The sequence below is a fragment of the Microcaecilia unicolor genome, chromosome 3, assembly GCF_901765095.1.
Source record: "Microcaecilia unicolor chromosome 3, aMicUni1.1, whole genome shotgun sequence".
Taxonomy (NCBI): domain Eukaryota; kingdom Metazoa; phylum Chordata; class Amphibia; order Gymnophiona; family Siphonopidae; genus Microcaecilia; species Microcaecilia unicolor.
The window spans coordinates 55467054-55484140 of record NC_044033.1 but is presented as its reverse complement, the minus strand read 5'-3'; the positions used below and the strand labels follow the sequence as shown (position 1 = coordinate 55484140).

The 17087-nt window shown below is 42.5% G+C and overlaps 1 protein-coding gene across 1 annotated transcript in view; it reads right to left on the bottom strand.

Moving 5' to 3' along the window:
- Positions 1 to 8907: 8907 nt before the first annotated feature.
- Positions 8908 to 17087, bottom strand: part of MEMO1 (mediator of cell motility 1) — a 178324-nt gene continuing 170144 nt past the window's right edge. Inside the window, exon 9 of the mRNA XM_030195949.1 lies at positions 8908 to 9635. Coding sequence (XP_030051809.1) covers positions 9504 to 9635 — 132 coding nt within the window. The 3' untranslated portion in view covers positions 8908 to 9503. The remainder of the gene's footprint in view (positions 9636 to 17087) is intronic.

Genomic DNA, 17087 nt, shown 5'->3' with positions numbered 1-17087 from the left:
CCATACTGGGAAAGACCAAAGGTCCATAAAGCCCAGCATCCTGTTTCCAACAGTGGCCAATCCAGGTCACAAATACCTGGCAAGATCCCCAAAATGTACAAAACATTTTATACTGCTTATCCCAGAAATAGTGGAATTTTCCCCACGTTCATTTAATAATGATCTATGGACTTTTCCTTTAGGAAGCCGTCCAAACCTTTTTTAAACTCCGCTAAGCTAACCGCCTTTACCACATTCTCTGGCAACGAATTCCAGAGTTTAATTACACGTTGAGTGAAGAAAAATTTTCTCCGATTCATTTTAAATTTACTATATTGTAGCTTCATCGCATGCCCCCAACCAATGCTTTTGCCGGCTTTCTGCTTTTAATATACCTAAAAAAACATTTTACTATGTGTTTTTGCCTCCAACGCAATCTTTTTTTCGAAGTTCTTCTTAGCCTTCCTTATCAGCGCTTTGCATTTGACTTGACATTCCTTATGCTGTTTCTTATTCAGTCGGTTCCTTCTTCCATTTTCTGAAGGATTTTCTTTTAGCTCTAATAGCTTCTTTCATCTCACTTTTTAGCCACGCCGGCTGTCGATCGGTCTTCCATCCTCCTTTTTTAATACGTGGAATATATTTGGCCTGGGCTTCCAGGATGGTGTTTTTGAACAGCATCCACGCCTGATGTAAATTTTTGACCCCTGCAGTTGCTCCTCTGTTTTTTCACCATTCTTCTCATTTTATCATAGTCTCCTTTTTTAAACTTAAACGCTAATGTATTTGATTTCCTATGTATACTTACTTCAAAGCTAATATCAAATCCAATCATATTATGATCAGTTATCAAGCGGCCCCAGCACCATTACCTCCCGCACCAGATCATGCGCGTCACTAAGGACTAGGTCTAGAATTTTTCCTTCTCTCGTCGGCTCCTGTACCAGCTGCTCCATAAAGCTGTCCTTGATTTCATCAAGGAATTTTACCTCCCTAGTGTGCCCCGATGTTACATTTACCCAGTCAATACAGGGGTAATTGAAATCACCCATTATTATTGTGTTGCCCAGTTTGTTTGCGTCCCTAATTTCCTTTAACATTTATGCATCCATCTGTTCATCCTGGCCAGGCAGACGGTAGTACACTCCTATCTCTATCCTTTTCCCCCTTTACACATGGAATTTCAATCCACAGTGATTTCAAACAGTGTTTTGTTTCCTGCAGAATTTTCAATCTAATTGATTCAAGGCTCCCATTAATATACAATGCTACCCCCTCCACCAATTCGAGCCACCCTATCACTACAATATAATTTGTACCCCCGGTATGACAGTGTCCCACTGGATATCCTCCTTTCACCAGGTCTCAGAGATGCCTATTATATCTAATTTTTCATTAGGTGCAATATATTCTAACTTTCCCATCTTATTTCTTAGGCTCCTGGCATTCGCATATAGAAATTTCAAAGTATGTTTGTTGTTCCTATTTACATCAGGCTTAGTACTTGACAGTATTAATTTGCGATCTTTTGTCTGATTTTTATTTAAGGACACCTGATCTACTACGGTCTCTACGGCGACAAAAATGATAAAGGGAATGGAACGACTTCCCTATAAGGAAAGGCTGAGGTTAGGGCTCTTCAGCTTGGAGAAAAGGTGGCTGAGGGGTGATATGATAGAAGTCTACAAGATAATGAGCGGAGTAGAGCGGACAGATGTGAAGCGTTTGTTTACACTTTCAAACAACAACAAAATCAGGGGACACAAGATGAAGCTAGAATATGGTAGATTTAAAACAAATATGAGAACGTTTTTCTTTACTCAGCGTGTAGTTAGACTCTGAAACTCGTTGCCGGAGAATGTAGTGACAGCAGCTGGCCTTACGGAACTTAAAGGGGGTTTGGACAGATTTCTGAGGGAAAAGTCCATTGAACATTATTATTTTTTTTTTTTTTTTTTTGGGGGGGGGGGGGTTGCCGGGTTCTTGGGGCCTGGATTGGCCGCTGTCGGAGACAGGGTGCTGGGCTTGATGGACCCTTGGTCTTTTCCCAGTATGGCAGTGCTTATGTACTTATCAGGATACCTATCTTCCCTGTTTTGGTGATATCTTTGAAAGATACCTTATCCTGAACCATGCGCTTTTGAGCGACTGTCGGTCTTCCCCCCGTTTCTAGTTTAAAAGCTTCTCTATCTCCTTTTTAAATGCCGATGACAGCAGCCTGGTCCCACCCTTTCGGAATAGGCTCCCCCCTCCCAGAATGTTGCCCAGTTCCTAACAATTCTAAAACCCTCCTCCCTGCACCATCATCTTATCCACGCATTGAGACTCCGGAGCTCTGCATGTCTCTTGGGCCCTGCGAATGGAACGGGTAGCATTTCAGAAAATGCTACCCTAGAGGATCTGGATTTGAGCTTTCTACCTAAGACCCTAAATTTGGCTTCCAGAACCTCTTTCCCACATTTTCCTATAGCATTGGTACCCATATGTACCAAGACAGCTGACTCCTCCCCAGCACTATCTAAAATCCTATCTAGGTGACGCGTGAGGTCCGCCACCTTCGCACCAGGCAGGCAAGTCACCAGGCGATCCTCACGTCCACCAGCCACCCAGCTATCTATATGCCTAATGATCGAATCACCAACTACAACAGCTGTCCTAACCTTTCCCTCCCGGGCAGCACTTGGAGACATATCCTCGGTGTGAGAGGATAGTACATCCCCTGGTGGGCAGGTCCTGGCTACAGGAATATTTCCTACTTCACCAGTGTGATGCTCTCCTTCTAGGAGACCTCCCTCCTCCAAGGTAGCACAGGGGCTACCAGACTGGAGGTGGGACTTCTCTACAACATCCCTGTAGGTCTCCTTTATTCACCTGTCTCCCTCAGCTCCACCAAGTCTTCTACTCTAGCCTCAAGAGAACGGACACGTTCTCTGAGAGCTAGGAGCTCTTTGCATCGGGCACACACATATGACATCTCACCAACGATAATCATACATGTGACACTCAATGCAAAAGACTGGATAGCACCCCTCTCGCTGCTGGACTGCTAACTCCATCTTAGTATTTTTGAGTTTTTCAATAATTTAAAACTTGCTACAGTGTTAAGGATATTAGCCTAATATAAAAGTGTCTTTTAGTTTATATAGTATATTGTATGGTTTATTTAGTGTTTCCTTCTTAGATGTTAATGAAATGTATTTAAAACTCTGTAAGAGCACTCCTTGCTTCTTACCCTAATTACAATAACTGACTATAAATGAAGAGTTGTCCTACGGGTGGGAAGACTAAACTAGATCCTGCAGTGCCTGTTAGATTCTATCTGTTAATGCTGTGGTACAAAGTTTTTAAAAATAAGTGGAAAAGACTATGGAGATTAGTTGATAAAATTTGCTTTTTACATTTTTATTTTGCCTAACACTAACCTACAATTCCTCCTTTAAACCCCAATCTTTAAGTTCCCAAAGAAAAATAGCGTTCACTTACCAGAGAAATGTCCTCTTCTCTCGGAACTTCTCAGAAAGAAAGTTCTTCAGTGGGACCTTTCCTCTTTATATAGTTTTGAATCTAAGGGGCCTTTTTTAAACAAACTCTTTGAAGCTGACTCAGCAACCTATGCAAGTATTCTACTTCCCCACACCTCAATTAACACTTAATTGAGGTCGCTGGATGAGCTACTTCTCCAGCAGCCAAGGAACAGAAAATAACTGCCTTTTAGAACAAGAGTTTTTGGCTGTTTAGTTTCTACCTCTAGAAAAGGTTTCAGTTTAAAACTAAGGGAAAATGCCTATTTGTAGAGAAAATTTCAGTTTAAAACTATGGGGAAAGGGTTTGCACACTATGGCAACTAGTTAATGATGCTTGCATTTCTCTCTCTCTCTCTCTCTCTTTTTATTCCCCCCTTAATACTAAACTAGGTCCTGCTTGCTTTTCCCTCCCTCTCTCTTTTTATTCCCCCTTAATACTAAACTAGATCCTGCAGTGCGTGCTAGATTGTATCTATTAATGCTGTGGTACAAAGTTTTTAAAAATAAGTGGAAAAGACTATGGAGATTAGGTGATAAAATTTGCTTTTTATATTTTTATTTTGCCTAACACTAACCTGCAACTCCTCCTTTAAACCCCAATCTAAGTTCCCAACGCACAAAGCAAAATAACGTTCACTTACTGGCACTGATTGGCTCATTAAGTTATGCAAGCAAATTGGCTACACATGCTGATTAGCACTACTACTACTACTACTACTTAGCATTTCTATAGCACTGCTAGGGTTACGCAGCGCTGTACAAGTTTAAACATGGGGAAGGACAGTCCCTGCTCGAGAGAGCTTACAATCTAAAGCACGGTAACTCAAGGCGCAATATATAAAATTAGATGGTATGGGGCAATTCTATAGCACTGCATATAGACTCAAGCGCCAGTGGGTACATGTTAGGAGCTTATTCTATAAAGGAACCTTGGCACCTATATTCCTTTATAGAATACTAGCATAACTGGGTATTTATGCACTTAGCAATTAGGTGCAATCTCTTACGCTAGCCATAGAACTGAAGTAAGTGAAAATGCCTAGGTGCAGCAGCAACCCACAACTTAGAGGATTCAGTAAGATACACATGTAAGAGGGAACTGTGCCTATTCTTACAGACAAGTGGGCTAACTTTCAATTTTGATGATTTGCAGCATTTTGGATCTAGCGCATCAAGACATCAGTATTTACTTATGTACACTAAGTTAAAAGCCAACAAATTCTGCAGATTTTTGCACATGATTTAATGGACTATCTCCACTGGCCACATGGACAACTTGTCAGGTCTCAAAGCAGCAAATAGGTTTGTGAGCCCTTGGGCCACTGCCAAGGAGCGGCAGTGGCAGGCAAAATCACCCCAACCAGCACTGGGCTAACACACACACAAAGCAGGGACTGCAGACAGGGATAAGCAAAGCAGGAACACACTGGACAAGAACACTTGGACTGGAACACAGGTCTGGAGCAAGGCTTCACCTGCTCTACACCACCCTTCCCCAGGAGTTGAGCCCCTGGGTGCAGGCAGCCGGCAGGACTTACCGGACTGGGCAGGAACTGGATACCAGCAGGAGGAAACACACAACAGAGTAAAGACTACAAGTTGCCAGGCAGCCACGAAGACAGAAACACAGACAGGAGGGAGTCAGGAATAAAAGCTGCCAAGCAGCCACTAATAAAGAACACAGACACAAACAAGGAAATGTAGACCAGAAACAAGACTAGGAACTAAACAATAAAACACAAACAAACAAGAACCAGGCAAGAACTCAGAATAAAACTGAACTAGGCAGATATGCACAGAGCACACCCACATACCAGGGACCTTAGGCGATGCAAAGGCAAACACAGACGTTTCTAGGTGATTAATAAAGCCCATCAGTTGCTAAAGCTCAACTGCAGCAATCACAAGGCAACAACGGGTGCTGTTCAGGCACAAACAAGAGAGACAAGTCTGGCAGTCTGGAAGATCCGGACCGGACTGGGCTGAAGCCTGGAACGGGTAGGGACAGCAAGACAGTCTATGGCAGCCACCGGTTCTGGCCACCAGAGGGTGAGGGAAGCACAAACCAAGAAGCAGGCAGAAAGCATACTGAAGCACAGAGTTGCTCAACATACACAGGTGCAGCACAGTGGAGAAATCAGAGCCATGCTGGAAGCAGCCAGCATACAGAGACAGAGACAAAGCTAACTCAGGAAGAACAGACAAAAGCCAGCTTAGAAGCTGACCGCCAGAAATAAGGGAAGCCTGAGAGGGGTCATGTGTGACTTTGCATTTGACACAATTGGCACATGTTTTTAGCATTAGTTTATTATGCATGTTTATTCAGTCATTTTCCACATTTGTCATTATCAAACCATATAACGTTTGAACTGTTTGAACTGAATACATTTATTAGCATACATTCACCATTGTTGTTCACCCCAGGTACCTTTTTTGACTGTCAAATCACAAATGCAATATTCACTATACAAACAGGGACTTTTATATGATGATTATTTTGCACATCCATGCATGATTGCACATGCATGTTTTATAATGGGAGACATGCCATGTGGCTCAACATGGGTCCAGCTGATATCTGCTGACCTTCTTGAGTTTCCATCACTACAGATACTAAGGCAGCAATCCTTTGTTGTCAATGAAAGGCAGATATTCAAGTCATTTCTAGCAGGACTCCTATAAATTCCAATAAATATGTGGGCTTAGATGGGATTTGGGATAATATATGATGAACCACAGTAACACCAAAACCCAAATGGTTAGGCACACTGATCCTCCTGCCTTTTTTCGTAATGTCTGCTTTACCAGCCAGTCATCCAAATAGGGAAGCACATGCATTCACAATCCCAATACATATGCTGCAATAACTATGAGGCATTTTGTAAAAATGCGAGGCCAAAGGGCACTGTGCAAGGGGTAGTGGTGTTTCCCTATGACAAATCTTAGAGATAATTCAAGTCACTGGAAGTATCTGACTGTGGGTATAAATAATGTTTAAGTTCAAAGAACACAGCCAGTGGTATTAAGGAGCCTATGGCCACCCATCCTGAACTTTTGATGAGATACTTGTTCAGGACCCTTAGGTCTGTAATGGGATGTAAATATTTGGAATAGAATCCTTCCCTCTTTCCCCTGGTAGAACAGGTTTTACCACATTGGCTTCTAAGATGGAAGAGAGTTCCTTTCTAAGCATTTACTGATGCTGAGAGCTTTGATTTTGATGCTCTCAGGGAGAGGGGCAATTTGAAAAAAAGATCCAATAATTGCAGAAGGTATCCCACTTGGCCAATTTTTAGTATTCCTTAGTCTGAGCTTACAAGATCCCAGTGGTTTTCAAATGTTTAAGTTTCCCTCCTACTGGTAGTCATCTGGAATGGATACAGGAACTAATGCTACATTCTCTTGGAGGAAGACAAAATCATTTTCTTAGTTTTGGCTGCTGAGCTTAATGGGGTTTTTGGGCACCCTGTTGTAAAGCAGCAAGAGGAAAGGCAGAAGGGTGGAGGATATGTACACCTTTGAGAATAGTAGATCTCCATTGCCCATCCCTAACTCCTGGAAGAGCAGACTGGGTCAGAAGTGAGCCTGAAGAGGGTGTTAAGGATGTCACTATATTGCTTGATGAGAAGAGAACAGCAGCTTTTTGTACCATATGACTGATTAGATTCTTTCCTCCACATCAAATCTAAGGTCTGAGGCCCTTGGCCAGGTGAGTCTGTGGGCACCAGTACTCACTACAGAAGTTCTCGACGCAGCATTAAAAATATCATAGGTTGCATGAACCACATGTTTTCTGTATTCCTTCCCTTTAGCTGTTGCATGAAGAGTTCTTCAATCTTTTCCCTTGGAATAGTGTTGGCAAATCTGCATTGTTGTGTACTATCTGGCTCATTTTCGAAGGTGGGAGGAGAAGAGGAACTGGACATCTTTGAAGCAGTTTCTTATTTGTTTCTGAATAGCCTCTTGTTGAGGGTAGTAGATGTGCTGATGGCTTTAGGTAACCACCCAGCCAAGCTTTTGTTATCAGTAGTTACCAAAGGGGGGAAATGGGGGGATGAAAGCCATACCAGTTTATCAGATTCTGTCCCAATAAGTCTTTAAAGCTGTATTTTTATATTGGTATCTGATCCAGCAAAATCAATAACTCTATTACACATTTAATTCTGACAATTAACTCATATCATGCTACATAATACCCTCTCTTGATTCTTAGAGACAATATTAAAACAATATTGGAACGGAGAATCACAAATAATGGACCGTATCCTGCATTATTTCCCATTCCCCTTCTCTCTTTTCCTATCAGCCACATGCAGGAATTTCTGTCTGGTCACCGTTGCTAAGGCAACTCAGATACCTGGTATATCCTGTTACAAAAGTAATTTACTGAGAAGAGGTATGGCAAGGACACCAACTGCAAGTCTCCAGCACATATGAAAGACCCTATTTACAAGTCTCCAGCATATATGTAACACCTATGATTGGTCCAGGGTAGAGGACAGGTGGATGCTCACCACAGCCTATAAAACCAAGCTGCAGACAAGGAAACTCTGAAAAACTAGACATGCTTGGAAAGAATGTTTCAGATCCGCCCAAATGGCCTGTTTTTCCCGAAGGGGTGCTCTCCCCCCTTCATAGAAACTAATTCTCTATATCTAAGAATCTTTCTTTCATTCTTTCTCTCTGTTCTGTGACCTTTGTATGAGGAACAAACTCTCCTTCCTTCTTTTTCTCTTCTTTATATAATTAGTCTAATTACTTATAATTAGCAGAGGTACTGATGTTAGATTTTGTAAGTCTATTATAACTTTATAACTGATATCTGATGCTGTGCTGGTGGGTGAGTAATTAAAGACTTAATTCTCTCTAATTCCTGTTGAACTTTTTGCCTGTAATATTTTGTAAGATGTTTAGAGAATAGCAAATCAAATGCGCAGCCTAGTACACTACTTTTCCTGGGGTCTTTTGATTGTATTTTATATGTTTGCTTTCATTGTATGTTTTATTGCTTGATCATTGTAAGCTGTCTTGTCCAAGTTCTTCCTGTAAGCAGATGACTATTAAACAAGCCCTGAAGTATAGAGTGATAAATGGAAGTTCACTGAAGGTGTTCATTAAAAGTAACTTTTTGTATTCCTTTTTAGCATAGAGAAAACAGATTGCTCAGTTCAAGATGTTATGCCATCAAAATAAGCAAAAGTGTCTGCCAGAACAGTTTTTATAGGCTGCCTTTTCTTTTCTTTTTTCCTTTTTTATACCGTGCATTAATAGCAAGTTTTAAGAATTAAACTAAACCATCTAAGCTGGAAATCATGCATACCATGTACACTACCCAAAAGTCTTATCTTCACCCTCTAATCAAGGTAACAGAAAATAAAGCTTGAAACAGATCATTTTGGTTTGGGTAGCCCTTTATTAGCAACTAAAATAGAGGGTATCTGTTGTACAACATGGGTAGTAAATGACTACATTGGAGTTGTATTATATTCTAATACAGAATCATTTATAAATGCAATTTTTAAAATTTTATCTTTTACTTAAAAAGCTACCACTCTAACATATTACTTCTTGCAAAACTGTTCTGAAAGCAGAGTACATTGTGTACAGGTCACAGGTTTGCAGAGTGTGCAAATGTAGGATATGATAAAATGCTCACGCCCATCTCTAACAACCAGCATTAGTAATCACTATTTGCCACAATGTCTGAAGATCCATTTGTTTTACTATTTCTCAGCATGCTTTGCTGCCAGCTGTTCTTCCTAATGTCCTAAACAGGAAAGCATTTTAAAACAGAATTTAAAAAAAAAAAAGTAAAAAAAAAAAAAAGGAAGGAAGGACTACAACTACCGAAAAGGAAGAGATTTCTATTAGACTGAGGTTTCAGTATACCCATAGACCAGCTGTATTTCTGTAAGGGTTAGGCTGGAACCTCATATACAAGAGAGAAGAGATAGTATAGGTGGGGACTGTGCCTGGTGATATTCCTGAGGAATCATAGGTTCAGTGAACCATTAGCGCTCCAGCTGCATAACTCACTGAACTGTCCTGCCAACTTCGACACTGGCTTGATTGAGAATAATTCAAAAATGAAAAACTCATATTTATTCCATTCTTCTGGAGCTCCGTGATAGCCTAGAAAAAGAAGTAAAATTAATTGAGTTTTGAAGTGGTTTCAGATTGCAGAATCTTATTGCAGATATTTCTTTAAAACACTTTAGAAACAAGATGAACATAAGCCTTTAACATAGCTGTAGATGCCATCTCTGTGGGTGGTTGAGTATCCCAATATTGAACAAACTTAAGAGATATATAACTTTTGTTGAATATAGCATTCCCCTGCCCCCACCAAACCAAATTGAAAAGTTGGCTCCTATGAATACACTGGGGGGGGGGGGGGGGGGGGGGGGGGGGGGGGGGGGGGGGGGGGGGGGGGGGGGGGGAGAGGGGGATCTGTATTGTACTAGATTTGCTTTGCAACTACAAGCAATTTTATCAAAAGGCAATAAACCATAAACCAAGCATACAGCTCTTCATAAGTCATTCCCACTGTTATGTAGAGCTCAATCCTTCAAAGGAATATACAGTAAGTAATAAATAACCACCCTGTACCACTTAAAACTTCTATTGCGACAACTATTCTTTGAAAAGTTAATTGCTCTCTGCAGTTCCCCAAAACAGTTATCTATTTTTTTCTATTTTTACATTTACTTCACAGTTACAGATAAGACAAAAAAACTGTTTTGAAGAACAGCATGATTTAATAAAAAAAGATTTTAAAAAATACAAAAAAAAAATCAGTCTTCATTTTGCAACATGAGATGGGCTTTAGAAATCCAAGCGCTTTAAGTTAGATGACAAGTGGTGTCCTAAGCACCCACAGAAGCCTTAGTTTGTAGAACAAGGGTTCTCAACCCAGTCCTTGGGACAAAACAAACCAGTCTGTTTTTCAAGATATCCACAATTAATATGGATGAGATAGATTTGCATGCACTGCCTCCATTTTATGGAGATGAACCTCATGCATATTCATTGTGGGTATTCTGAAAACCTGACTGGCTGGGTGTGTCCCGAGGACTGAGTTGAGAACCCCTTTTGTAGAGATATTAACAGATTTACAAAACAATAATGTCCTATCAATTTACTATTTCTACCCCAGATCACTGTGGTTGTTGTGTTAATCTACTTAGATATGTGAAATAAAGGTAAACAGGTAAGCTGAGGGCAATACTTTTTTTGGATTAACAAATTATCTAACGGCTTTTAAGAGTTATCCTCTCTTCATCGGGTTGGCGAAGAAACAATGCAGCTACACTATAAATAGTACAAACTCATCTAGATCTTTTTCTGTCTGCATACATTATAGTTCAATGAAAGAAATTAAGCAGCTACCATCCGATACCCTCCTTATTACAATGGATGTGGAATCACTGTACAGCAACACCTCCCATTCAGATAGCATAGCAGAATGTTACAAACTTTGAAATACGTCACCTCTGGACTATGAATACACAGCAGAAACTGCTAAAAACTAACTGAATTCATCCTAATCCATGACTACTTCTGGTTCAATAATGAAATCTATTTACAGATTGTATGTCAAGCTTTTATGTCAGAATTAGAGAAGACATACCTTTCAGATGTAAAACACAGATGTCTTCATAATTTGAACTGAAGGAGAAGAGAACCTTAAACATTTAATTTCTACAACTCTGTCAGCACATCCCATCCTACAATCAAACTCAAAAAGCACTACTCCAAAGAAAAGTATTAACATACAGTCTCAGTTTGCAATGTTCACTTACAAACATCAGTATACAGGAAACAAACTGACAAATGCAACTACCTTCATCCCCTGTATCTGAAGGATGTCGCGGCCCTGATGCCACTCTGGTGTAGGTGAGCTCTCGAGTTCTCCCGAGCTCCACTAGGCCCAGAAGATAACCGAGCACCCCGACTCTTCACCCGCGGCGACCGCCGTTCACCGAGGGTTGAGCCCTCAGCTGCGGGCGGCCAGCAGGACTGCTGGAACCACGGGGTGACGGCTGGCCTGGCTGGATGTGGATACAGAGTCCTTGGTAACGTGGCTTAGACGGGCGGCTAGCTGACAACTGGAACGTGTGCTGAAGTGGCAAGTACTAGCGAGACGGCTAGTTGTTCTGAAGGGCAGACTCCGTCTAGGAAATGGCTAGCAGGACGGCTAGCTGGCATGAGAAACAAACACAGTCTTGGAAATGGCTAGCAGGACGGCTAGCTGGCATGAGAAACAAACACAGTCTTGGAAATGGCTAGCAGGACGGCTAGCTGGCATGAGAAACAAACACAGTCTTGGAAATGGCTAGCAGGACGGCTAGCTGGCATGAGAAACAAACACAGTCTTGGAAATGGCTAGCAGGACGGCTAGCTGGCCTGAGAAACAAACACAGTCTTGGAAATGGCTAGCAGGACGGCTAGCTGGCCTGAGAAACAAACACAGTCCTGGAAATGGCTAGCAGGACGGCTAGCTGGCCTGAGAAACAAACATAGTCTTGGAAATGGCTAGCAGGACGGCTAGCTGGCATGAGAAACAAACACAGTCTTGGAAATGGCTAGCAGGACGGCTAGCTGGCATGAGAAACAAACACAGTCTTGGAAATGGCTAGCAGGACGGCTAGCTGGCCTGAGAAACAAACACAGTCCTGGAAATGGCTAGCAGGACGGCTAGCTGTCACGAGGAACAACCACAGGCTTGGAATTCACTAGCAGGCCGGCTAGCAGTCACGAGAAACAAACACAGGCTTGGAATTCGCTAGCTGGACGGCTAGCAGTCACGGGGAACAAACACAGACTTGGAATTCGCTAGCTGGACGGCTAGCAGTCACGAGGAACAAACACAGGCTTGGAAATCTTCGCAGGATGGCTTCAAACAAGAAAACGGAAGCATTGGTTCCCTTCCATGCTTCCGTTTAAATCCCCCGCTCGTCCTGGCTGGGGAACAGCTGTGGCCAATCCTCGGTGCCCCAGCCTGCAGCGGGACCCGGATTGGTCCCTCCGTCCAATGGGCGGAGTTCCTAGGGGGAAGCGCCAATCCGGCGCGTGTGGGCGGAGCCTCCTCGCTGGTCCTGCTGCAGCGAGGACGCCGCCGCCGCCGGCGCCGCCATCTTGGCCGGCGGATCCTCTTCTCCGAGGCCGGCGCTGGTTCTCCTGGGTCGCCGGCCTCGGAGCAACCGTAGTCGCCGCGATCCCCGTGGCCGCCCCTCCCCGTCGACCCGCGCTCCCCGGGCGCCCCAGCCTCCCGCTCCGGCCCGCGGAGTGCCAGGTAAGGGCCCGGAACGGGACAAAGGATGAATTATTAGACACATTTCCTACCCCAACCTCCAATTCTGCTAGAGGAAGAGCAAGAGGTGAGTTTGTCCTTAGGAAGTCTTTGAGTCACCCAGATCCTACACTATCTTCTCTAAATCCTCACCAAAGAGAAGCTTACCTCTAAAAGGTAACCTGCTAAGACAGGATTTTGTTGCAGCATCTGCGGGCCAATTTCTTAGCCACAGAAGCCTTCTAGCTCATACAGCTAGTCAAGCCTCTAGCTGAAACGTGACTGACATTATTAAGAGCATCTGCAATATAAGCTAAACTAGGCTGAAAATGAGAAAAAAAGTTGAGGCACCCATATCTTCAGCCTGAAAATCCTTCAGGAACTACTGAACTGACATATGGGAAGTTCTAGAAACATAAGTTCTGTAGACTGCATGCTGAAGCATAGAGACTAATTTTCTATCCTGAATGCTTTTCAGTGCTGTACCTCCTTCCACTGGAAATAGTTTTCTTAGTTACCACTTTAACTAAGGGATCTACTTTGGGCTGTTAACTTTCTCTTTTTCCTTAGGAGACTAGGAAGAGCTCTTAGCCATTGCTCTCCCTACTTTTAAACCTGATTCCAGGGAATCTCCATTCAGCATTCTGAATAACTTGATGCAAGAGAAAGAAATTTGAAGGCTCCATTCTCTGAAAAACAGAGAAACATGACTGCTAATAAAGGCCATATGACCCATCCAGTCTGCTCATCCTCTCTAACCCCTAACTCTTCCTTTTCCTAAGCGATCCCACATGCTTATCCCATGCCTTTTTAAATTCTGGAACAGTCCTCGACTCCACAACCTCCACCAGGAGGCCATTCCACGCCTCCACCACCCTTTCTGTGAAATAGTACTTCCTTACATTATTCCTAAGCCTATTCCCTTTTAATTTCGTCATATGCCCCCTCATTCCAGAGCTCTTCTTCAGTTGAAAAAGGCTCTCTTCCTGTACATAAATGCCCTTGAGATATTTAAACGTCTCTATCATGTCTCCTCTCTCTCAGAGTATACATTTTGAAGTTCATAAGCCTATCCCTATAATTTTTGCGTTCAAAAGTTTGGTATCATCCGCAAAGAGACAAACCTTACCAGACAGCCCTTCCGCAATATTGCTCACAAAGACGGTAAAAAGAGCCGGCCCTAGGACTGATCCCTGCGGTACTCCACTGATGACATCCTTTTCTTCAGAGCAAGCTCCATTTACCACTACCCTCTGTCACCTTCCAGTCAATCAATTTTTAACCCAATCAGTTACTCTAGGTCCCATACCGAGGGCACTCAATTTATTTATCAGTCGCCTGTGCGGAACTGTGTCAAAGGCTTTGCGGAAATCCAAGTCTACCACATCAAGCACCCCTCCCACGTCCAACTGTTTGGTCACCCAGTCGAAGAAGACAGGAGCATCAACAGAAGCTGTATCTTGAGGAAAAGAAACATTTCCAAAATCTCCAGGAATTCAGAATAATAGAAGGCTGGTACTCTTTTAAAAAGCTGTACAACAACAGAGGGGCAATTCCCTTCGGTTGGAGGGATCTCTCCCTCTTCAAGTGCCTCCACAATGGAAGAGATTCTGGAACCTAAAGAAAACTCATTGTTATAGAGGAGAGAGAGAGAGTCACAATCCTTCAATAACTCTACATACCTTTTCTTGCTAGTGGATGATCAGGAACAGACCTAGAAGTACTGGACAAAGAGTCCAAGCAGTGAATTCCCTGGGAGCACTTCACATGTTGGGAGCGCCAAAGTGCAGCATGCACAGGACAGCCACAGTAACCTGAGCTCCCTCAGGCAGAGAAAAGTCAGCGAACTAAAGAAAAAACTTTGCCAAAGCCAGCTTAAAGAAAGAAATCTACTACCTGAGCAGCTAGAAGATTGATAATAAACTGCAAACAAGCCACAATGCTTCCTCCCAGTTCAGCTGAACTGCTCCAACTTCATTACCTTTTGTTAAATTTGTGCAAAAGCAGTCTCTAGGCAAAGGAAGAAACATAACAGCCATCTGGAGCTTTGTCCTACTGGTTCAGGAGCACAGATGAGACGCAGCATGGTTACACATCACCATCTGCTGGAGAAAGTGTATGGTGCTGTTTTTCTTTGCCTCCGTCTGCTGGTCAATGGGCAAAACCCACAGGTTCTGGACTGGTCCAGCTTGGATATTAAGGAAATTTTATAAAAAAAAAAAAAGATTCTGCCTTTATAATTAGATGTTATAAAACCTAACTTGCTCCTTTAATTTGTTGCTTTTATTCTTTTCCAAGCCAGCAGAAGTTATAAAGAATTATAAACAAGGGCTTGAGAAAGGTCAGTCTTGTCTATCTTATCTGGGAACAAAATAACTCTCCAAAAGTTTCACAAAATGGGATCAAATTTGGTATGTAGAAAAAACAGCGGATAGCATACCCTATCCCCAAATAGAACCTCACAACTATTCTCCTACTCCCCACCAAAATAACCTCCCACAACGATCCCATCACCTCCCAACTTGCTCTTCCTTTCTACTGGTGTAGTCTGTATGCCCCTAGGATGGCTGTTATGGGAGACTACTTGTTTTGCTATCATAAGTGTATCTGGGTTTACAAAAAGGTTTAGATAAGTTCCTGGAGGAAAAGTCCATAGTCTGCTATTGAAACAGACATGAAGGAAACCACTGCTTGCCCTGGGATTGGTAGCATGGAATATTGCTACTATTTGGGTTTCTGCTAGGTACTTGTGACCTGAATTGGCCACTGTTAGAAGCAGGATACTTGGCTAAATGGACCATATGTCTGATCCAGTATGGTTATTCTTATGTTATTAACTGGTGAAAAGACAGACTGAATTTGAAAATTGATCAGATTAGACTAGGGAGACAAAAGCCCACTCAAAAATTGGCCCAATACATTTCTATGGGAGAAAGTTTCAGCTTCTACAGCATATAGTGAAACATAGCACTGAAGGAATTGCTCATTTTAGCTTGCTTGCTACCTCCAACTACTCCTACCCCCCCCCCCCCCCCCAACCATTCCATCAACTACCCTTACCCTCCAAAAAAACTCCCTATATCCCCCAACTACCTCATGATTCAACACCACAAGAATCCACATAACCTCTAAAACTAACCCAACTACTTCATCCTTCTACTAATCTCACCCCTGAAAACCACACCACCATCCCAAGTATTCCAACCTTCCAAAAATACCTCAACTAACCTATCACCCTTACACCACCCTCAAAACTATACCCCATAACCCAGAACTACACCCCCATAGCTACCCAATCACCCTTAGCCCAGCCCCAAATAGAACCCCACAACTATTTTCTTACTCCCATTACGTCCCAATTTCCTCTTTTCCTACAGGTGTAGTGTGTGCCCACAGGCTGGCTGTGATGGAATTGAAGATGCCTTGTTTTGCTATCATAAAGGTGTGGAAAGCAAAGGTGCCAGTCTTTAAAGGACTGTTGAGGATAATTTTATTCTGGATGTATGGTATTCAATGCCATTATTCCTCACTATAAAAATACTAAAAAGATATATCAGCAGTGCTATGGAAAAATATCCAGTTGAGGGTCTGTATTAAAAGTGAATTTTAAAGATTGTTTTTCAACTCTGCCTTGACCAACCAGTGCACTCGGGGTCTGTATTTTTGATTAGAATTCTGTTTAAAAATGATTGTTTAAATTTGATTGTGTGAAAATAAGTTGGAATGTAGAAGATAAGACACAGCTCTAATTAATTTGGTATGTGAAGGGGGAGGTGGAGCCTGTTTTCAGGTTCACATTGGCCACCTGAACTGGGAAACATGTGACCACATTCCCACAGTATGGCTTGTTTCGCAAGCATTCTGTAATTTTCCTAGCTCTGAACATGAGTTCTAAACCTAATAAAAAAGGGGGGGGGGGGGTCTCTGGCAGTGAAGTGGGAAGCTCATCTATGGGTGGACACACAGCGTAGAACCAGACTCCTGGTCAAAGAAGCTCCCGGCTTTCGCAGTGAACAGGGCCCCCCAGCTGATAAGAGCCTGGATGAGGTAAGGTCCAGGGATGATTGTTTATAGTGTATTATTGCTTCTTTTCCTGGTCTAAAAACTCTTAGCATTGCTGAGATGTAGAGACCAGTGATGTAATGATTGTTTATAGATAGGTATTGTTTCTAGCTTAATCATTGTATATATCTTAATTATTGTAGATTTTAGAACCTCTAGGGTCTCATTTACCTAATATGAATCCAAAAGACTCATTACTGAGTAGTCTGTGTCAGTGAAGCAGGCTGTAA